This window comes from Stegastes partitus, unplaced genomic scaffold (genome assembly GCF_000690725.1).
Source record: "Stegastes partitus isolate 25-593 unplaced genomic scaffold, Stegastes_partitus-1.0.2 Scaffold1106, whole genome shotgun sequence".
Classification (NCBI taxonomy): Eukaryota; Metazoa; Chordata; class Actinopteri; family Pomacentridae; genus Stegastes; species Stegastes partitus.
In genome coordinates, this window is record NW_007578837.1 from 50,694 (window position 1) to 74,582 (window position 23,889).

General features: G+C 39.9%; 1 protein-coding gene across 1 annotated transcript in view; it reads right to left on the minus strand.

Annotated features, from left to right (window-relative positions):
• Window positions 1-23,382, minus strand: part of LOC103367961 (cell adhesion molecule 2-like) — a 56,136-nt gene extending 32,754 nt beyond the window's left edge. Inside the window, exons 1-3 of the mRNA XM_008296163.1 lie at window positions 23,223-23,382; window positions 7,013-7,165; window positions 3,509-3,646 (exon numbers count right to left, since the gene is read on the minus strand). Of these exons, the coding sequence (XP_008294385.1) occupies window positions 3,509-3,646; window positions 7,013-7,165; window positions 23,223-23,382 (451 nt within the window). The remainder of the gene's footprint in view (window positions 1-3,508; window positions 3,647-7,012; window positions 7,166-23,222) is intronic.
• Between the last annotated feature and the right edge of the window lie 507 nt (window positions 23,383-23,889).

Consider the following 23,889-nt stretch of genomic DNA (forward strand, 5'->3'; position numbering starts at 1 on the left):
AAAATGTGTGTGTCAATCATCACATTGAAAACACACTTTTTCCTGAACCGAACACATCCTCAATATGTCTGACAAATGCATCACACTGAGCAATGAACTGCTAATTAAAAACAGACACCTACTTGTCAGGGAAGACAGGTTATTATTCAAAGGATCAACGTTTTCCTCACCTTTGAAACCAGGAGGCTTTTCGGCTTTTATACATACTTTTCTAAGTTATATTATTTATTCTGCTTTACTCTGCCTGGATCCAGTGTGTGAGATTAACAAAGCTCTTTTAGCATAAAGGATGTTCTGAGCAGGTCTGAATAAATGTGATGACACAGATTCATCCAGCAACTAATTAAAAAGAAAGATAAACATGATATCTGCTTAAAACTGTGTGGAAATCCAGCATTGATTCGGTCTTATCGGCTTTCTGATCTGGACCCTGGGAAACCCTAATGCCAGATAGCAGGCTGAGCTGTCTGGACTTAAGCTTGGGTAGAAAGGGTGTAATGGCAGACACTGAAAGAGCTTTTCAGGTGAATTCAGAGAGGGCCAAACACCACCTGCGATCGAAATTCTTGACGAGTCCAATAGTGGATCTGACAACTATCTTCAAATCTGACATTTGTATTAAGTCTCAAGGTTCTGCTTTCTGTTCTGGGACATTGTTACCAAGATTTCTTTTACAAGAAGAACATTTGTCATTCTTCTGTGTATATATGAATAAACACTGCATATATAAATATCCTTCCATCCATTATCTATACACCACTTAATCCTCACTAGGGTCGCAGGGGGCTGGAGCCTATCCCAGCTGACTTAGGGCGAAGGCAGGCGACACCCTGGAAAAGCTGTCCAGAGGAAACGATGGGGTGAGACCAGGCAAGTAGGTAGGTAGGTAGGTAGGTGGGTAGGTGGGTAGGTAGGTAGGTGAGACCTCACAGGCCCCCCAAACCCGGCACCCGGGCGGGTCCGGATGCAAACTACATACACACACCTGTATTTGTCTCGCTGGCACCAAGGCATATGCACAGCAGAATACACTTCTACAGAAGAACATGCCCTTTCTGGGTAAAGAAGCACAACCTTGTCACAGTGAATAATATGCTGATATAAAATTGTACAAGGCCCAAATTAAAGATAGTCGTGTGCCAAGTTGAGGAGAGAATTATAGCATCTGACCTTAATGAGAGCGCGTATCCTCCCGAGACTACCTTCACTTGAAGCCACCAAGGATGTCTCTGACTACCTGTTAACTTTCAGTGGTAAATTAAAAGAACATAATGTCCCTGCTACATTTTCATTTGCCTTACAGGGAGCTCTTCTCTCAGTAGTGGGCCACTGGGAAAAGTGATAATGGTCCGAGGAGACACAATAAACCGGTACAAAAAAACATACTCACTCTGCTAATTAGTGTACATTCTGCTTCTATATGCTTGTTCATCAGAAGGAAAACAAAAGCAATACAAAGTGGAGAGATAATCCACTATAATACATTACAAAACCAGTGAACAGTTGGATGAAAAAAACAACAATATGTGGCCTGGGGATTATGTTTTTTGCATAATCTAAAATAGCAGAAAGTAATAAGTATTACATTTTATTTTATTTCATCTTCATTTTACTGCATGATGTCAGCACGCTGGTTTAGTGCTGTTTGGGGAAAACACTCGGTTATTGAAAAGTATGTATATTACAGTAGGAATATGTGTCGCTACAGCTACGTAAAGTACTGCACATGAAAACACAGTGTACACAAATTTGGTTACAAGAATAAATGTGTGCCAGATAGATGACAGGCCTACTTATTGCTGCCTGTGACAGCAGAAAGAAAACTATTAATATGCATAGTCAATAAGAAAAAAAAAAATCATGCATCCTTTTGCAAAAATCAACTATTTTTGTGCTTTATTAAGCCTCTGTATGAGCAGGGAAATGAACTCTGTGAAGTCTGTGTGTTGTATATCCCGAATCCTTCTCCTGAAGCAAATTCTACTACCTTTAATTGGGCTTTTAGGATGTGCAACACCTGGCTGGTTGTTATTCTCATTACTGAGTTTCAGTGATCTGTTTGGTTATACAAAGATTCTGACAGTGTCTTTCCAAACATTTGCATTGTTTTTGGCAGTTTGAAAAAAATAAAATAAACCTGTGATTTTCGATCCAATCTTGCATTTAAATGAGAAAAAAAAGGGTGATTTGCATTTTGCTATCTGCCTTTTATCTGCCATTTGATACAAAACCGCATCTGTTTCTCTCTTTCTCAAAAACTTAATTCCATTATTTCATGTCCCAATCTCTATTTCTTCAGCAGTCTTTCCTCTTCTGTCTCTCTCTCTCTCTCTCTCTCTCTCGCTGTCTCGTTCAAACAATTACATAGCGGATGGTTCATCAAGTAGAACAGAGCAGGAGCAGGGTGGAAATGAGGTATGTAGTCCAGTCAGTGAGATTTAGAACAGCCCTCAGATAACAAGGGAGGTTAATGTATCGGTCTCAGGCCAGAGGACACATGCTGAATCTGCTCTATTAGAAACAACTTGTTCAGTACAAAAACACACTGTTGGGACATCCACTACAGCAGTTTCACGGTGCCAGTTTTATGACAAAGCCTTTCTGCCCATTTTAAATGCATTTTAAAACACAAATGAGTACTTTCTGCCACAGTTGTTCTCTGTTTGTTTATTACAAAGCGCAGTCTGAGCCATATTGAAATGTGAGAACCAATATCTTTTTTTTATTCTCTAGAGAGAAAATATTGTGAACCTAATTGAGTTGCTCCAAAGGGAAATTACAGTCAGGTATTAAAATATCAGTAAATCAGTAGACAGTTATTAACTGTTACTGTTATCAAGTGGAACCGTTAGAAGTGGTGTTTTGAAATTGTAAAAAGTAACTAAATTGGTTCACTGAGATAAATAAAAATCAAATTCACAACTTCAGGTTTTTTTTTTCTATTAGAAATGAATTGTGTTTTGTAATAGCTAAATCTTGACAATGTCAAAAAACAGACCAATTTTCAGAAAAAAAAAAAAAATTCTGGTTATAGAAAAAGTGATTGATTTATATAATCCCATCATATTTTCTCTAGTCACACTCAATAGATGTAAGGTTCAATTATAAACCTGCCATTTGCTGCTCATTTCAGGCAACTTTGTCCTTCCCTGCTGCTATCTACATGTTGCTGTGTTCATCTCTATGGGAAATAACCTCTGGGCGAGCAACCTACCACATGGTAAATTCCAAGTTGTCCCTGCTGCAAATGTTCCACCAAAACAATTCTACCTGTTTGGAGGGAGTGCTGAAGCTGCAGACTTCCCTTAGCTCCGCCCACGGCAACTGTGATTGGTTTAAATGCAAACAAGTCAGAGTGTTTTTTTCCTCCCTCTGTGTGGTGCAGTCAGACTACTATGTTCTACAGAATAGGCCGGCAGACCACATTTTCCCTTACAATTCTGAACCCCCTCCTGTCACTATGTCTGCATGACATTACACTGCAGATATAAACACAGATGTAACATACCTTTGACCTCCTTTTCATTCCTGAACCAGCGCAGGTCGGCGGCGGGCTTGCTGCCCTGAGTGATGCAGGTCAGAGTGATCTGGTCTCCCTCCATGGCAGGCTTTGTCAGGCCATCGATCTCTGGCTTCTCTGGCACACCTGAAAGATGTAATGGAAATCACAGTGATGGAACTAATTCACACACAGCAGTATGTCATTATGCAACAATAATATTATTATGCCTTATTGGAAATTCTCCTCCAGCTTTCCCACCTGCAGGGAGATTAGAGTGCAGACTACAAAGCTTCCTTGAGCAGGACACAGATCAGGGAAGATTGTTGTTGTCACATGGGTGGGTAGTTTTTCTAACCACTGGGTCACCCCCTTGCTTTTAAAGGTTGTCCGATTTACAAGAAACAAATTTCTCACTTACATCCAGTGGCACTTAGCCATGCGGATAGTTTTGATTTTATTTGTCCGGGTTATAAGATATCGGTCTCGGCTTCAACTTGAATGCAATAGGGTTGAATGGAGTTTTGTTTGTGATGTTCACAGAATTGAAAAATGACATTTAAAAAATTCAACAGCAATGTGTCCTCTGAGAACCAATGTCAAGGTTTCTCTGACAGACCTTAGTATTGACACTTTTCACTCCTATGGTCCCTGTGACAACAGAAAAAAACAACAAAAAACTAGTTATCATGGTGCAAAGTGCAAGCTAAAAAATATGTTTTTGTATTTGTGTGTGTGTTTGTGTACATGTGTTTAAGCAAAGGCTTGTGACAACAGAGGGGACCACGGTGTTGTCCAGAAAATGTTAATTACTGGCCTTTCCTATAATGAGTGTTTTAAGTGTGTAGTGTCTGCCCTTCTAATGTCAATGAGCAATAAGTCTGCCTCAGGCTGAGTGACTGAAAGGTCTGTCAGTCAATGCCATTGATTGGCTCTCGCCTTGTCTGTCTCACCACCTCTTGTAAGGTTTATTACCACAGTTAAAGGTCCCCCTTTTTTATGTTTACCATTTGTGTGAAGGCACAAACTGCATACATAATCAAAACAATAGCTGCTGCTTAGCATGGATGCACCATTAGGTGAGATCTGCCCGTCCTTCGCTGAAGTTAAATGCGACACAAGTCATTTTTAACATACATGCTTTTCTCTGAGCAAATTGGTTCCGTGGATAGTTTTAAGGAGTGTAAAGTACAAGTGTCACTACATCTAAGTACTGCGGTGTGTGTGTAAGTGTGTGAATGAGTAAGTGTGGCTTAACTCACAAAAAAAAATGTTTGATGGTTTTTCTGCCAGACTGAATAAGAGCAGATCAAATACAATGTTCATCTTATACAGTCACGTTCCCCTTGGGTGGCAAGAGGCTGCAAAGCTTAAACCTTCTCTGTGTGTGTATGTGTGTGTGTGAGCGATGTGGGTGTATGTGTTTCTCTGCTCATTTGTGCATCATGGATCGGTCTGCGCTATGGTGTGTTTGTGTGCGTGCGTGACTGCTTAAGCATGACCGAGAGCGTTTTCAAGACATGAGAAAGAGCTTGATTTTTGATGCATGTTGAAAAAACAAAGAAAAGTGGATTTCACTGATAATTCTAGAGGTCATTGTGATCACACTGCTTCATGTTAATGTACACATAAATATGCATTTTGTGTAAAGTTACAGTGAGAGCAGGCATCTTGACACGATGCTATATCGAGCCAAGGTCAATGTAAATTACTGATAATAAATGAACTTTTGTGCTGTTTTTTTTTTTTTTTTTTTTTTAAATATGTGTGAATCGAATGCTAAGCCTTTCACGTCATGCATTTTTAGCAAGGCTAGTGGCAAAGCTCTTGGGATGCGAGTGTGTGTGTGTGTGTTTACTGGTCGATGTGCTGCTTCGGTTCAGGCTGCAATATCAACTGGATCGATTTCTGTGAAATTTTGCACAGGTATTCATGGCTTACAGTAGATGAATTCTAGTGGCTCTGTGGATCCGTGGCTTTTCTACTGCACAATTGCAATGGAATTTATTACACACCCTCATATTCTGAACAGGATGTAACTTAACTTTTACCTCTCGCACCACCATCAAGTTGAAACTTTGACTTGTCCAAGATTTTTGTTTAATGACACCCCAAATGCTTTACAAATTATTTTTGCGGTAATAAAATGAGCACAAATGTACTGATGCACAAAAAAGATTTAAACATGAAGCTTGTGTGGTCATTTTTTAGAAAATTGGTACTTTGTCCAAATCATTCATTCAGTGTTTTCTTGTGTTCATTCCCAGCACTCACTGTCCTGAAACAGTGGCAGATAAACCAGGCCATTCCCAGACCATTTTGCACGTTTATTAAATCTCCCTCTCTGTTTCCTGGCTTGTGCCATTAACTATTGTTTAACATTGCAAAATAATTTTCTCCATATCCTTATTGAGCAGTAGCCTTTAATGTCTCTAATTCTCAGAATGCTTGTTAAACAGAGAGCCAGCAAATGGTCGTGGAGTGCACTAGCACATCTATTAACATTAGCAAAAACTAATTGGCAAGATAATAAGCCCGGTGGCAGGAAATGAGACAATGTTTGTGTGAGGCGATGATCACAGCAGAAACACGACTAAAGGAAAGGAGGTAATAACAGTATGTTTTTATTTGTCTGCAGATGCAGGCATGAGCAACAGGCTATTTCTAACTGTAGCAAATCACAACAAAATCCTAAATTGACTATTTGTGAACAAAAAAAAAAAAACACATTAGGACCAGATACCATGGCTACAACATTTCCTAGAGTTTTTATAAAATGATCAGTGTTGTGAAATTAACCCATACAGAAAGACAGATGTCACTAAATGATCAAATCAAGCAAAAAAAAAAAAACAAACAAAAAAATGTTCTTTTTGAAAATGTTTACAAACCAGTAGAGTATTCTTGGATATGCACAAAATGGACTTGTGTTTTCTTTGGCCCCAGCTTTATTTAGTCTTTTATCATGAGGTTTTGCGAAATACAGCGACTGAAAATGTACCGTACGATGCATTTTAGGTTAAGAAGTTCAAGCATTGTTGTTTTAAAATCTAAAGCTTCCGCACTGAATAGATTTTAATATGAGTCAGCACCCAAGATTCAAAGTACAAGAGCTTCCATTTGGAGCGTTCTGTATGGGGAGCAATGGGAATAGAAAATGCAGAGATGCCATTTTTTTCTGCAAATAGCAGCTTATGCAGACCATAAGGTGTTGCAGCCACAAAACACAAGCAAGCAAGAAATAAACTTTTTCTTTACCCTCTTCTTGTCATTAACCCAACACTTTTGCCTGCTCTAAAAACATGTGTGCTCCACAGCTGGAAGCAACAATGTCCCACCTGCTTTTCTAGACAATGTCCAAGTGGAATGTCTTGTGGGATATGTAGGATTTGTTTTGACAGATTGGAGGGAAAAAGTTTTGCACAACCAGAAGCTGCATTGTCACAGATGTCATTTAACAATGATCCGCAAATGTGCATCACATTTAGGCAGGAATTAAATGCTTGTACTTACCTAGAACAGTCAGGTAGGCTTTGGCTGTTCTGACAGGCATGGTGAAGAGAGAACAGGTGTACATGCCTTCATCAGACAGCGTGGCATCAGTGATACTGATGGTTAACTCCGAGAACGACGCACGAATAAGCTCGATCCTGTTGTCCCTTAAAGCTGGAAGACAGAAACAGACAGAGACAGATAGTTACCACACGTGCTGACACATCAGGAAAGCAGCAGCCGTGCCAACTCCTATAAACTGATCACAGGGGTAGTATTTTAATTTATTTCATACAGTGTGATATTTAGCAACAGTTTTGTTGTTTAGTTCTTTTTCTTGCATTTTTTATAACGTACTTCGTAAAAGTAGTTTATACAAATGCCAATTCTATATGTCTATATGCACTGGGGATTTCACTACACAGTCAAAAAGATGGGAAGAAAGACAGAGAGTGAAAGACTGAGAGAAATCAGAGCAGCAGGAAATGGCAAAACAGAAAAGGGAGATCAATGGTATGTTAATATTTTGGAGTCTATTATCTGATGCCAAACATATGTATATTGTTAAAGCAACAACAGAGTACCATCCTAATGAGATAAACACACCAGAGAGCATCTGAACTCAAACCTGATTCTGTGCTTACAGGGAGGCTTCAAAATACGAGCAATTCTGCTTTGAGCACTATTTACAAATGCGCTAAGCGTGGCCTAACCCGTCCTCACAATGAAATTTTGCCCATTATCTTGAACGCTGATGTTTGGTATGATTTATGCCAATACCATCATGTGCTTATTTTCATTGTTTACTCTGAAATAAAATCAGATTCGCAGTAGGCACACCATGCTATGTAATGTAAATAATATATGTATGAATTGATTTAAATGCATAGACAATTGGATAATTTTGACCTTAAAGCGGAACTTTCTGCTCAATCTCAAAATGAATGCATCGGCACACCTCGATGGTAAACCGCACTCCTACAGTTTTTCTATGCTGGAAACCGTTGTAGACATTTACTTATATGAAAATGTAATCTTCTAAAAGATATAACGGAATGGAAATCAATACTGCAATAACAGGCGGAGAGAGGCCTAATGAGAATTTGGCAAGATATGAGGGTTTGAAATAGATTTGCTGAGATTGTATGGCCAGTTGAAAGATACTTCACCGTTCTTCAAACCAGACTTTAAACTTCATATTTGTGATACAAGCTGGAGCAGTGGCAGAGATTTCATAATGAGGTGAACACCTTGAAAATGACATGACTGTTGCGTCTAAGGCGTGCATTGTGAGGTACAAAACAAAACCGCATAAAAGACTGGTTTGCACGTTATGAAAAGACCATGTCAATTGTTGAGCGTGCAAACATTTCTTTCATGCTGTTTCTGAGGCCTTGGCGACTCAAGAGGTTGATTCAAGTCTTCCCTTTCCAAGTACAATGCTTCTCTACAAACCTTTTTAATATGAGCAGCCAAAGCGACTTTGCTTTTAATCTCCATGAAAGTGACTCGGAACTCACCTTGTTCAAGTTGAGTCTGTGTGTGTGTGAGTGTGTGTGTGTGTGTGTGTGTTTTGGTTCAACAGAGGAGAAGCATGATTAATCCCCACTAACCCACATAAATCACATGACTATATTTCAAACTACAGTGCAAAACCACTGCATATCATACACTTTATCAAAAAAATATAACAAAATATACAAACATATTATATAGTACAAGGATGCCAACTACAGTATAAGCTACTTTGAAAATTGTACAGACATTATCACAGTTTAAAATGTAACCGTACTACCATATTCTGAGTCATATGTTTGATCAATCAGTGCCATTTGCTGGAATTATTTGTCTGTCACTGCTATCAGATACTGGAATTATAACTGATAAGATACACAGATCAGCCACAACAATGAAACCACTGACAGGTGAAGTGAAAAACAATGCTCTGTTGGGAAAACCTTGGGTCCGGGCACTCATGTGGATGTCACTTTGAGATGTACCACCTACCTAAATATTGTTGCAAACCAAGCACTTACCCATATCAATAACAGTGGTACTCCCTGATGGCAGCAGCCTCCTACAACACAACAATGTGCCCTAACACGTTGCAAAGACTGCTCAAGAGCTGCTCGAGGAACAGGACAAAGACCCCAAAGCATCAACCTGGTTTCCAATCGCTGAGGTCCCACCCTGCAGCCCTGCCAATGTGCTGGTGCCAGACAACACAGGAGACCCCTGGAGGTCAAGTGTCCATGCCCAGATAGTTCAGTCTTTTGGCAGCATGAGAGAAAACCTACACAACACTGGCTTTAATGTTGTGGCTGATTGAAGTATTTTAATAGTTACCGATAAAGATACAGGCCAGGCCTTTATCAAAATCTTTAGGAAACACTACTGCTCTCTCCCTATTTAAAAGATCACCGTTAAGAAAGGGTATTCTTTTTGCTGAGAGGCATCCCAATATCAAAAGAGGATTCATAGGAAATAAATGCATTGCTGTAAACTCTTAGACCAGCAGTACAAGACAAACTTGACATCTGAAATGAAAAGATATCCTCCAGAACCGAAACTAATTCAAACAATTCTTCTAGGCACAACAAAGAACCCCTGCTTCGCGAACATGCAAACATTAGCCATGGCAACCCATCTCAAGTTTGAGAAGTCTAAAGGAAATATGTTTTCTGCACAAAATGTTACTATTATCCACAATATACCGTATGCATTCAGAGAATTTAATTGCTGGTTTTTATACATTCTAATCTATTAGTTAAAGAAGTGCTCAAATTGCCATGCAAGCTGTTTAGAGAAGTGAGCATCGGATGCTGCACAGACAATAATCTATACATATTGGCTACTGCGCCTTTGTAAATGCCAGACACTGGTAAATTTCAAGCCTTTCAGGTAACTGTGTAAGGAGGGGTTAGCAACACAAGCATTACTTTTTTTTTATGGCTTGTGTGTATGCATGCTGCAGTGATCACAGAACTGACAAATGTAGAGAAATGTCAGTGAGCTATCTCGTGTCATTTGGTCTGCCAAGGGATGGGACGCTTTGCTTTGCTGCTTCCAGGCTAAACACCTACAGTAAATGGCAACACAGTTGTAATCAGTTTGGCTAAACGACAGCTGCTCTCTCTCATTTACTACTGCATTTGTTCTGTCCCTTCCTGTTCCTCGCAACACTGGTTATCTCTACATGCTGTGCACTGAGCCTGAGCAGGCGTGACACGTTGATATAAGCACATGACATATCTTTATGCTTTACACTGGTGACAGTACATTCCCGTTTCTGTGTGTGTGTGTGTGTGTAACTACACATGGCTATCAATACAAGACTACAGAATTAGTTTTAGTCTAACGCACTGCCAGTTCAGTTAATGGTGAAACCTGTCCTGGAAAGATAGTTATGTTTAATGCCAATATGTACAGTGTGCACACAAATGTATATATTGTGTCCCGAAGAATAAACTAAGACAAAGAATACATTATTTGATCTGATTCTTGACAAATAATTCTATTTGCCTCTGTGTATCTTTCTGTCTTTCTTTCTGTCAGTTTCTCTCCTTCCTCCCACCTGCAGACCTCATTCTGTCTACTCAGGCACCTCTACTAACCCGTGAATGTGTACAAGTTAAACAATGCTTCAATTCAACTGTTGTCTTATTTGCTTTGGGCAAGAAAGTATCAGCCGGCAAATGTCAGAAAATACATTCACTGTTCCTGGCTCCCTAACTGTCGCAGTGCAACTCTGCCTTCGCTCTTTCTTCTCTTCAACATCCCATTCTCAAACGCTGCGAGAGATTGAGGGATGCAGATGGATAGATCTTCTGGTTTGTTGGTCTGCTTGAGCAAAAATAATGAGGACGTGAACTCAGCGACACTGCATTCGCACTTATAATGAAAGGGCTTAATTGTAAAGTGAACAGCTGAAGCAATTTGATTGAATAAGTGGTAATCAGATCTCAGAACTTCCAGTCAATCGTCACCTGTATGACACAGCAATGAACGCAGATAATTCAACACTCTGCTTCCAATGAATTTGAGGACTCTTAATTATCAATTCAGAATCAAACTTATTGCAAATCTTGAACTTCCGAATTTCATAATCCAATCATGCGTTTATGCATTTTTCAGTAGTTACAGGCAGAAAATCAGGATAGTTGTGATGCCAAAAAGCAGGATCATCCTGATACCCCTGGAAGGGTGGATTCGAGCTGGGTTTAGAAACATGAAAGGTGTTATATATAAGCATGAAATTGTAATATAACTGGTAAGGCTATTAATACAGAAAAAAACTGTGAAAAAATGACTTTGAATCAAATACCCCAAACCCTATAAACATAGTCCCACATCAATAGCGACACCAGTTAAATAATGCTGTTGCTAAGATGTTTATGTCTTGATTATTCTCCTCATTCAGACTCTGAATTTTGTTTATGAATTCGTAGAACTCTGACATAATTTGGATGTATCCTGAAATCCAAGACATAATAGGGAACCAGTATGAGGGAAAACACGCTCTTTGAATCACCCACTTCAAGCAAAGCGGTACAATACAAGACGAGAGAGACGATCCATGTAAAATGTGTGGAAGAAGCCAAAGAACGTCAGAGGACAAAGGCATTGGAACTGGTTTCCCAAGGAGTCTGGACAAAGTGGGACCCACCAAGCACAAAATAGGCTGAATGGGTTGACTTGCTGGAGTTGGATCCCTTCCGATTTTCCATCAGACACCATTCCATCTTCAGCAAACCTGCACAGGCGATATTTGAAAAAAAAAAAAAAAGACCCACTGTGCAAGCTCTGTGAAAAGAAAAGCACCTTGGCCGGTGTCCTGTCAAGTTGCAACATGTCAGTCATCTGAGGGAGATATAGTGCTCCCGGCAGGAGCAAATATCTCAGAACAGGAGGGATCCATGAAGCAAAAACCCATGAGGCACAAGGACCATTCATCAAGTTCATCAGCAAAAGGGAGAGACCATTTTCCTCAAGAAAAACTAATAGCAACATTTTTCAGAAAGCAAGAAGAGAAGCAGGAGAAGAGTTTGGACTGGGTTGAAGTGAGCTGGAGGCCAGGAGCTGATGTGGCCAAGTTATTGCCCACCACATCCGACCAACACTTCAATGTTTTGAGACCTACGAGCTGACTCTAGAGAGCTTTAAGACCTTTGATAAACAATAAGTAGAAACACACACCCACACATCTGCATACAATACAAAGGATTTCATTTTTTTTTCCTATTACATGTAAAACAAAGAACAGTCCAACACAATTTTGTCTGTTTCTTTGCCATGTAACCTCTGCTCCCTCAGTCTGTGTTCAGTGGAAGGTTGGATATCCACAGAGGGAGTACAGAAGAGGAATGCAGCCTTTTGCTGTTTGTCTGCGAAGGTGCTGCCGCTGCCTGCCATCCATTACAGACCATTAGTGCCGACAGCCCTGAATGTGCTCATGGAGGATGGTGTTGTTGTCAACATCAAAGAGTGGCAGATTTGTATTCCACAATAACTACTTACCGAATGTACAACCATATTTTTTTGCTCATTGAGCTTTAGTCTGTGTCTCTACACGTATATAGAAAAAAAACAAGCAGAAAGCAAAGCAGCATTTGTTGGCATCAAAGTTGGATTTGTTTCTACAACAAATGGTCAATACACCTCTGTCTGTTTTGCTGCTTGTTAAGTGCACAGAGGTTACGGTTTGTGCATAAGCCAGTACAAAAGCCAGAGAGTCATATATTTTCTAAATTTGATTGTGTTAATCTCAGCAGAACGAGCAGAAAGTACCCTGAGATGTGACAATTGTAAGTTTGCCAAAGCAGATGCGGCTTGCTATTCAGAAGCCCGGAGGGAGCAGGAAGATTTTTCATCTAATTACAAGTGCTGCTGGCCGTTGGCTCTGAGGAGCCTTCCGTGTTGAGGTTCCCCCGAACACAGCCACAACCGATCAGATAACAGAGTGAGAGGCCACAACACCGACGCTGTAAGATTCACTGTTTGAAAACAGTGTGTTGAGAGATGGACAGAAAAGTTGGAAAGTGCCAGCTATCTCTTTTTTTAGAAACCAAAAAAAAAATAAAAAATTCTATAGCGGATGTAAGAAAAGGCACATCTTTGAAAACTGAGACAGAGAGAAGCTACACTGAGAAGAAGGTCAAAGATGCCTTGTTTCTTTTAAATTAGAAGTGACATTTGTATTCTCAGGGAAAACGCTCAGTCAGTTGGTGAGACAGCCTCATTGAAACTAACAGTGGTTGGATGCAACACATACTGCTATAGCCTCTCATTAATAGCAAATTAATAAAAACTGAATATATGGTCATTTCCACAGACGTTTCTGCCTTGATGGTCAATACCTTACATCTGTGTGGTACTGGGTGATATCAGGGTAACAGTGTGCTGCTCATCCAAGTAGTAATACTTTATTTTATTGATCAAGAATTCCACATATCTTCTGGAAACAACTATTCAGCACCAATAAAATGGCCAATAGATAATGATTTAAATTAATAAATGTCCAACTAGTTAATTAAAATTGTGAACCCATTAAAACCGTAGTAATGTTTGTGATGCATTAACAAGACTGTACTATCATCCGTATGATATCATTAACACTGTACAGAAAACAATGCCAGAAAACGTGCCATGGTCAACTACCACTTTTGCAACACAAGCACTACTGTTTGCCATTTTATTCTTTGTTTACAACAAATGGTACAAAAGGTGTGAAAGTCACTTTCCAGCTCAACATGATAAATCCTAAGTTTGTCATCACACTCAGCGGATGGTTTTGTGATTCATCAGTGGCACAGTATCACAACAATTGCAGAACATCACTGTCCAGATGGCCACAGCACACCAGCAACTTATTCTATGTTTATATACAGTTCAATACCTTTACATACAGCCGGGTGACACATAGAGTGTCTTAGTAAGGTGTTGGACCACTATGTACAGCCAGACCAACGTCAGTGGACCTTAGCATTGATTCTAGAAGTCCCTGAACTCTACTGAAGGGGATAAACACCATTCTTCCAAAAGATATTTCCTCATTTTGTTTGTTGATTTCCAGGCTTTCCACTCATTGTCTATGTAAACAGCTGTGCAATGCATCCTACAAAGACAGGGTATCATGTTGGACACTCATTTGCATACAGTCAAGGTCTGGGCTACTTTATATAACTAAGGGCCATCTAACTGCCACTCAGTGTCTCTGTAAACTCCAGATCAAGTGCTTTACCAGTCTGATTCAAGTCATTTACTGCTCAGACACTGAGTCCCAATCCGATACTAGATTTAAGACTTTTTCTTAGACAATACAAACTTCAAACAAAATAAGTACACTGTATGTGCTGGATGGCTGAATAGCTCTACAATGCATTAAGAAACAAACTTCATTTCTACATTATTGTAAAGCTCTGGTAGAGCACTGTCTGAAATGCATTGTTGAGAGGTTAGGGTGTACCGTGGCCACGCAAGTTCTAAAAGACAGCAAAAACCTGCATTCCATTTATGCATGTCATGTACATTAGCAGTAGTACCCAGTTGTGCCATCAGGTGGAGATTCTTATTGTTTGAAATTCCAGCAACCCGAGGAGCTAACAGCAAGCCAGCATGATAAAGACTTCTGTTATGCTTGAAGTCCTCCGGTGTTCATAACAAGGTGGAATTAACTAGGACAGAATTCCTATATTCTAGTAGCATATGCAGCAGAATTATAGTTACACAAATAGCATGTGTAAATTGACCACATCAGTAGTACCAGCACAGGACCATTGGTGAAATCAATTAATCGAACATTGATTTATAATGCTGCAGATTACTGATTAAGACAGTTATTTAGAATTTGTGTCCCAAATCTCCTGCCCCAAATTCTGCACTACTTTTATGTCATCTGTGTGACAGCCAATCTCAATCCCAATCTTTGACATCGGATCAGGACAGCTCTACATTTAAAGTTGTTGGTCTAAAGTCACAACAGATTCTGCAATTGCATGGCATATTTCTTGCCTCAGATGTTTTCAGAAACGCATTTAGGTGAACTGTTTTCTTAATATAAGCAAAAATCGACGCTGCCTAGTCGTATACCAACCAAGTGGTGGAAAGCGACATGATCCCTTTCATCAAAAGCGCCCCTGAGGACACATACTATGACCTGTCAGTCTAAACTCTTTCATAGGTGGTCAGCTGGGTGAAGATCCAGTGACTGTGAATGCCATTCACATCCTTTTTAAACATCCACATATTCATCCTCCATTGACATCATGGAAGAGACAACTCCCATCAGGATAGGTTGATGTTTTATCATAGCACAACATCGCATAACATATCACTCAGAGCAACTTTAGTTAAAGTTGAGTCTTCCCTCTAAGTGGACCCAAACCACACCGACAAAACGCTGCCACTGCATAACCTGGTCCCCTCACTGTAGGGGTCAAGCATTCAGGTTTTTCCTTTAGTTTGCCATCTCTCTGGATATACAGGCATATAGCACATATCTACCAGTTTTCTGTGGCTACTCTTTTTCATTTTTAAAAGCAGCAGGTGAGGAAATATGATGTGCGTGGGCATGTATATGTCTGTGCGGAGGAATGGTAATTACATTTGTACATTAGGGATGTGTTTATTGTATGGGCATACAGAGCGCATGCATACGCAAATAGTCATGACTCTAAACTCACTCCCTTTTACCCTATCATGTTTGCACATTTCGCTTCGTCCCCTTTATTTCTTTTCCTGCCTTCTCCCTTCTGCCCTTTTCCACTCCTTCTTTCCACCGGTCTCCCCTCCTTCCCCCCCTTCCTGTCCCTTCATCTAGGCAGGGACAGTATGTATTAGTATAGAACCTTGGCAGGTGTTTGCTCATTCAAGTGACACAGTTTTATAATGAGAAAAGTGCAAATTTCAGAATATACATTCAGCTGCCTGTGTCTGGATGTGGCTGTTTCTCTTTTCCTTGTCAACAACCCATCTGGGGACTTGAATTTGTCTGTGTGAATGTGTGTGTGAGGGAGTGATAGGGAGTCAGAGAAGGCAACAGAATGCAATGCTTATTGAAAAGCTTAATGTATATTCTGTATCTCAGCCGTTTCCTCAACCTCCATTACCTGTTATACCTTTCTGAGGCAAACTGGCTTTTTAAAATGTAAAATGTGCCATACTCCACGCGGTAATTGGCTTGTGGAGATTTTTCCTGTGACAGAAATGATTTTCTTTCATCAGTCTCTACCTGCCATGCTGAGTTCAGTGGGACACCTTTGCAGCCCTACTTCATTAAGTCCTTGTGAGAAGCGGGTCAGTGGGGAGACAGCTCTTGCCCATAAACTCTATTGTATTTTGCAGAGGAATACATTTTCCCCCTGCAGCTCGAGAGTAGAAGAACACGTACCTATATAAGGAGGTACATATTTTTCTGGGGTAAACTACTCCAGCTATTCTTCAAGATGACTTTGTGCAGCTTTTGAAAGAAGATGGACAATGGTGTCTCAGTCACATCCTCATTTTAACAAGGCAAAAAAAAAAATTCCTGTCAAAAATTTCTTAATTTTAAGTTCTATTATAAAATATGGTTTCTTCCTCCCAACTCCGTACTCCACAACTTTCTCCCCGGAAGAGAGGAGGAATAAGCCTGCCACTAAGTGAGAGCTAATTATTCTCATTTGCCTCAGGTATTTTTCTCTACACCCTGCAAATGATAAGTGGCTCTACTAATAAAGTCAGTAAGAGCTGGAAATGTTGCTTCGTTTGACAATGTAGTCTCTTTGTCACCCCAACCTGCTTTGCAGCAGAACAAACAGAGCTGACATTTGTCTGACACCAGTTTCTCTAATCCGCAGCCAACACACAATGACAACTATACAGATCTCTGCTTTTAATTATTGTACTTGTCTGCACCTCTAAGTACGATGCAAACACAAGTAAATAGAACACGCTTTTTTAAAAAAATCAGAAGCTCGGTGTTATACTCAAATGCAGACATGTGCAAAGAGAGGTGACAAAAAAAAAAAAAAAGGAAGATTCGGATTGCTCAAGGTCAGAGAAAAAGTTTGCCTGTGTCTTTCAGAGGTGATAACTGCATCTGAAAGCTCTCATAAAATGCCTCCTTAATTCCTCTCCTTTATCCCACCAAGGCCTACATTCCGTCTCCTTTTTCTTCTTTTTCTTCCTCTCATGTTTTATGGTCCTTGTCTTGGAGAGAGGGGACTTGTTAGGGATCTTTGGAGATTTACAGTCAAGTTTTTTTCTATCAGACAGAACACCGTACCAATCTTCAGGCCGATATGAAAGGATGTTTCATAGAGGCACTCTTCCAGGAAAAAAAAGAAGAAGAAAAAAAAAAAGACAGCTGTCTGAAAAGTTTAACTTTCCTGCTAAGATTAAGTTTTGAGAGAAAGTTCTGCTATCTGTTTAATAAAAAGTCTGTCAGGCATTTCTTATTTTGTTATTTACTTTGGAAAACTTTTAAAAGCACATCCCCTAAATTGCTCAGGCACAGATACTCTGAATGCATCAAAGCTTTCATGGTCGCGTACTGGGGAGGTGCAGCGGTTGGCATTCCACGTGCACACACACATATATGTGCACTTACAAGCACACACTCATACACATGCTCGCACAGTCGCAAACAGCCAGCAAATTGATTCAGACAGCTGAATATTTGACATCTGAGGACCCAAACAGTTTCATATTCAGCAGCTTGGGGGGTCTAAAAATGAGCAGTTGGCCCTTAGCTGTTCACCCATAACAGTAATCTTAATTTTTAAGCAGATTCAATCAATCTGCAGATGGCACAGCAGAAATGTCCACCTCAGGTACAAGTAGGCACTTTGTTAATTTTTCAGACAACATTAACATATTATTGCTCGCACATACGTCAAAAAGCAGAAGATACAATTACGTGTAAAGGTTTGGGCGCTAAAGTGAAAAGAAGTAAATATAACCCACATTAAAATGAGTCATTCTTCAGAACGCATCTTGTATTTCACATAGCAGAGAAACTGCATCGTACAAATACACCACCGCATGTGTTGCACTGTGCTCAGAAGACTCAGCGAGTTCAAACAGAGTTGAAAGTTATAGAGACACTGTGACCTTTTTACGGCCAGTTTTTCTTTCCAGCAGTCAAGGCCAATCTAACTCAAGACCATAAAACTGGCCTTAAAATTTACATCTGGCAACATTTTAAAGCATTGTTAAAGCATTTTCCTGAAACGATGTCAGGCCTAATTTCAATGTCAAGTTGTTCTACTGGTTATATAAAAAGAAATACTTAATGACATAACAGCATGTGTGGAACAATACTGAGGTAAATGAACCAAATCTGTAGTAGTGACACGGAGAGGAAAAAAAAAGGTTTATTCTGTTTCTTCATACTCAAGTAAGTAACAAAAATCAGATTTTGTTATAACAATATTTTCAAATCCATAAACTTTACAAAACTTTAAAAAAGGAGACCCCAGATGACATTGACAGTAAAAAAAACAAAAAAAACCCAGCAACGACCAAGAAAACATTATTAGAGAATGTAAACAAGGGGAAGAGGTGCTAGTAATTGTGCATGCTTGACCAGTCACGAAATGATTTCCTGGTGTCAGCAGGTGGTTCAAGACTGAATAAAAATGCAATCAATTTGAACAAAAGTGTTCTATTTTGTGACCTTGAAGAAAAAAATGCCCCACCACGGAGCAAGTCATGTCACTGCTGCAATCAGATTCTCTCAAGGCAGGATAACCTGCATCCGAATGCAGCGCTTCTTATTACTGATACCCTGTTGGAGAAATACGTGCAGCGTTTTTGTTACAGCTGTCAAGACAATAGCCTGCTAGTGCTAGTTACATTTTGGACGAAGCTGTAATGTATTTACTTCTACTAAATGTGTGCTGTGGGTAAAAACTTTATGACTCCTACAAGGACAGGTAAACCACCATCCTGCCATACTCTGGAAAGCAGGGGTGGACAGTTAATTATGAAGAAGAGAAAGGGATCAAGGGAGAACTGTAGGTTACAGAGATTCTATCAGCCTATCACACATATATAAGTGTTGGCATATATGCTGTCCGATAAGGAAACTTTTTTTTTTTTTTTTTTACATAGCATAATGTGGCAAAAAAATGCTCAAGGTAATTTAGAAATGGTGCCATCACATATTTTGCACAGCAAAACAGCTCCAACTGTTTACAATCCTCTCAGCACCGTCTGCAGCACATGTAGCAGAGAACGCATCACAGCTGAGCAGACTGGTTTTGCTGAGTTTTGTTTTAATGTGAACTGCTATAAAAAAAAAATCCATTCCTAGACAGTAAATAAACAATGAGCCCATCATTTTCTCCAAAAATGTACCATAGATCAGCATTAGTAGGTTGAAAATGAAAATACTGATGTGTGGGTGTTAAAGAGAAATTGTATGAAAATGGGTTAACCGCAACAAATGTTAAGTTGATTTAAATGTCATACCTTTAGCCAGCGCTCACACACACAGCGCTGACGAGTCCACTAAATAGGACTGCAATTTTAGCCTGGAAAGTAATTATACATAGGCTCTTTCTAGTATGGGAATAAATTGTAATTATGCTTCATTGCAAAAATTTCTCCGTCCAGGAAATAAAGCTATTATCAAGTATTGAATTACATGAAACCAAAAGAGCAATTTGTACAGAGATATTAGCCTCTTTTGAATCTTATAAAAGAGAGAATCCCTCTTGCCCAGTGCTCATCTCTCTCTCACTGTCAAAGCACAGCTTAAGTCCCTCAGTGGTAAGTGATGGAAAGGACAAAATTGGCTACTTTTGGGACAATGACTTATTTGAAATTCAAACAAGTCTTCACAGCCGGCACCTTTGAGAGGACGGGGAGACAAGAGGAGTCCCTTTCATCCGGCTAAACGTCTTAGAGGTGAGTCTCAGTCTTGACATTAAACAACAACAGCCGCGAAACCGGCACCACTCAAAGGACTGTAACAGAGTCAGTTGCTGCATTTGTCTTTGAAAGAGAAATATGTTTGTGCTAATGCTCTACGGCTGGCTTTAATAAAGACCGTAAGTGACGCTCCTTTGTGACATGATGCAACAGCTATGTGATGAATTAGACAACAAACATTTGGATTTTTTTGATCACATGCCCACATACACAGAAGTCTGTAATAATCTATTCAATATAAGTGAAAAGTCTACATGTTATTTTTAATCAAACTGCAAAGGATTTTTTGATTAGCTGATATTTTCTATATCAAACAAGAGAGATGTTGAATTTTATACAAATTACTTGTATGATTTTGTGCAGGAAAAAAAAAAAAACATGTTTTTTTTTTTTTCAAACAAACAGCAACAGAGCAAATTATGCAAAAAGTTGGTGAGTTAGGATTGCACTTTTGAGCAACTGTGTGCTTGCCCTAATCCCCATCTTCTTCTTCCCAACAGGCAGCAGGGAAAATTAATCTGAAACCTACTGTGCTCAAAGGCGTTTGCAGCTGAGACATCTTTCCTTTCTCACACTGCCAGTGGCACTTTGGAAACACTCACCATCTCAGCGCTCCCATCAGCATGTGCATCTGAATTTGCCACGTTCAGCAAGACAACTCCCAAAGCACACAAACACACGCGGCCAACCCAAAACAGCAACACACAGACCGGAGTGGCCTCAGTAGTATCCCTTTGCTTTCCTGATAATAAGAGAGTCCTTGGCTGGTTTTTCATTTCCAATCTCACAGCCCTGCACTGGAAATGCCATAAAATAGACCCCCAAGCCCGACCCCTGGTGTGATATGGAATAACCTGCAGAGAACATCAACTGTCGAATTTGACGTTCAATGCAGCTTTTTTTTTTTTTTTTACTGCTGCTCTTTTCCGAAAAAAGGCAGGTGAGTGAAAACATGGCTGACCGAAAATGGAAACGCTTTGCACTTGCATACGTTTCACTTACCATATGCAAGAAAATACATACAAACACAGGCGCAGACGGACACAAACAGATTCACACACGTGGTGCATCGCCACACAAATGGACAAGGAAGCCCAGTGGGCAGCAGGATAATGGAAGACAACTGTGTAAATCCCATATGTGCTTAATCCAGACACTTACAAGAGAGTGTGATTCATACTCTATTACACTCGACTAATACAGCTGAGAGACGCGCGGGGCACAATCATTTCAGCAGGCATGAACCAACAAAATAACACCCATGAATCCTCTTTATGGGGACTTTACTGAAGATGGTGTGAAAGGTCAGGAATAAAGCCTTTGTACTTATTAGCCATTAAAACCTTGGTGGCTTCCTGCCACACCCACGACTTGTGCATGTGTGCTTGTTAGTGTGCACGTGTGTGTGTGTGCGTATATCTGCGAATGTGTGCAAAGATAACAAGGGTTTGCAATTGTTTAATGGAAGGGATTTCTCTGTGGCACTATCTCCAGTATATAAACCGTTTATTATACAAAATATTTTCTGCAGATTACATAATTCTTGGGCTGTTTTATCTCTAGAAGTGGGCTGTGAGGTTGAAGAGGTTGTTAAAGTCCTACATTACAAAGTACTGTTTATTCAGCTTGTATACTATACTGCATGCTAATAGTTTAAAGAAGACAGGAATGAAGCTAAAAAAATGTAATGCTAGTTTATGTGATGTAGTTAAATGAACCAAAATCCACACATTTGAACAAACAGTTTGAGTAAACAGATTTTAACGAGTGGACTAATTTTGACCAGAAACATTAGAGAAATTTTGCCCATTAGGTGTGTTTATGGTGCTGAACGGGAAAAAAAATCTCCACTTTCCAGCGAAGTCTGTATTGTTTTTGCCTGTCAGGGTCCACCATTCAAGCAATTCTCATAACAAACATAACCTTTGTTGCCAATGCTTTTTTTTTTTTTGTGCTACAAAATTACACTGTAGTTATGCTGAAAATGTTCCAGCGTGCTACGGCATTATGTGGTCTTCATTTTGGTCCGTAACCAACTGGATGTGGGAAATAACACACCGTCAAATAGCTAAGTAGGTGCACAGCAAGGTACTGCCGGTTGCCAATGGCTATGCAACAAAATGTGAAAATGGGGTCTTTGAATATCTGTAATCAGTTTAATGCTCTCACACAATCAATTATACACAAGGCCATTATAGTGCACCATGTAAGGCTCGGGTGATTGGGCTTGTTCTTTCAGCAGAAATTTAGTTCATAATGTACTCCGTCGTATGTGCTAGAGGCAGTACGAGCTAAGCACTACAGGACTGCAGTGAAGGGCACTTGCACAGCAGGGTGAATTGCTGACTTTGAGGGTGTGTGGGATGCTCTGATGTTCTAACTTGATCTGAACAACAGTTTTAAACTTCTGAGTGTGATCTTTTAATTCAGATTGAGAGCCAACAGAAAATTAAAAAAAAAAAAGAAACAGAGCTCACAGATCCAACACTTTTCTTTTGTTTTCCTCGGCATCTCGGTTTACTCTGATCACGCTTGTATTTCAGATGCTAGGGAATGTTAATCTTTGACAGCGAAGCTACTCTGTCTAACTATGGTAGCCTACTAGCCTAGTCCTTGTGCCCTCGATTAAAAGCCAACCAAATTACACGTACCCATTTCTACTTTTTAAAAAAAAAATATACACAATAAATATTTCTGACAATGAAGTAAAATGCACAAGCAGAAAATTTGTTCATGGAACGGAATGCTCACCACCGGTTACCCTGCACCAGGCAAAACAAGTCAGAAACAGAGCTGGTAATGTTTGTTTTGACCATCAAGTGCTACTTCACAGCGGGAATATGTTTGCGTGACTGAGTGTTTTTGTCTGTGAGTGTGGGTGTGCGTAAGGTTGGAGGATAACATGGAAAAACGACAGAAAAAAAAAGAAAATAGCCATATACTATGCATCCCCAGAGGAAAGGTTTTAAAGATGCTATAAAAACAGGCCTGGGCATGTGTGTATCTGCTTCTCTGTACTGTGAATGCACTTGCTGTGAAAACAGAGCACCGACAGGAAAACAGTAACACATGAAATGTGGGACAGATGCTATGACACAACAAAGACAGCAGCTTATTCAAGTGACAAACACATAGGGATAGGGAGGGGATTTATTTTTTTATTTTTTTATTTTTTTTAGGTTGCTCTCCAACCTAAAAAAAAAAAAAAAAAAGTCTTGTTTTGTGCATTTCTGTTGGAAACCTTACACAAGGTACACTTAAAAAAAAAGACTGCATCCATCATGTAGATGCTGGTGTCTGTCACTCTCCGACTCACCTTTCTTGTCCCCAAAAAACAGGGTCTGCTGTGCCGGGTTTGACCACTGGAGGGAGGTGTTGTCATTATACTCCACACGGCAGGTCAGGTTCGCCGTCCCACCCTCCGTCACAGTCACATTCTGAACCAGAGGATACTGGCCGCTGACACCTGCAAGCATGACACAGAAGAGGAAGAAGAGATGAGGATGCATCAGGAGGGAGAAAGAGAGAGAGAGAGAGAGAGGGAGGGAAAAGACACAGAGGTACACAGAGTGAGACAGATGGCACATTTTTGATTGCTTGATTTGTAAGGTTGCTTTGGTAATTAAATTCGCTTGATAAATTTCAATTCGGCATAATGACGTTCACATAAAATAAAAACTACGCAGGCAGACGGGAAAGTGACGCGATTTGATTTTTTACTCGGTTGGTTTATAAAGATGTTCATAAAAAGAAAGAAACTACTTTTCTGTCACTGGAGGAGCAAATCAGCTCCTCACACTGGAGGCCAAAGACAAGAAATCTGGTTTATGCCTTTGGAAAAAAAAAAAAAAAAAGAGGCTCAACACCCTAATTACAAAGCAAATGTTCAGGCAGGCTGGCCAGTCACTACTGTGTGCTAAATTAGACCCTAACATCGAACACACAGGAGGCATTTAGCCTGCGGTACCAACTCTGACACCTTA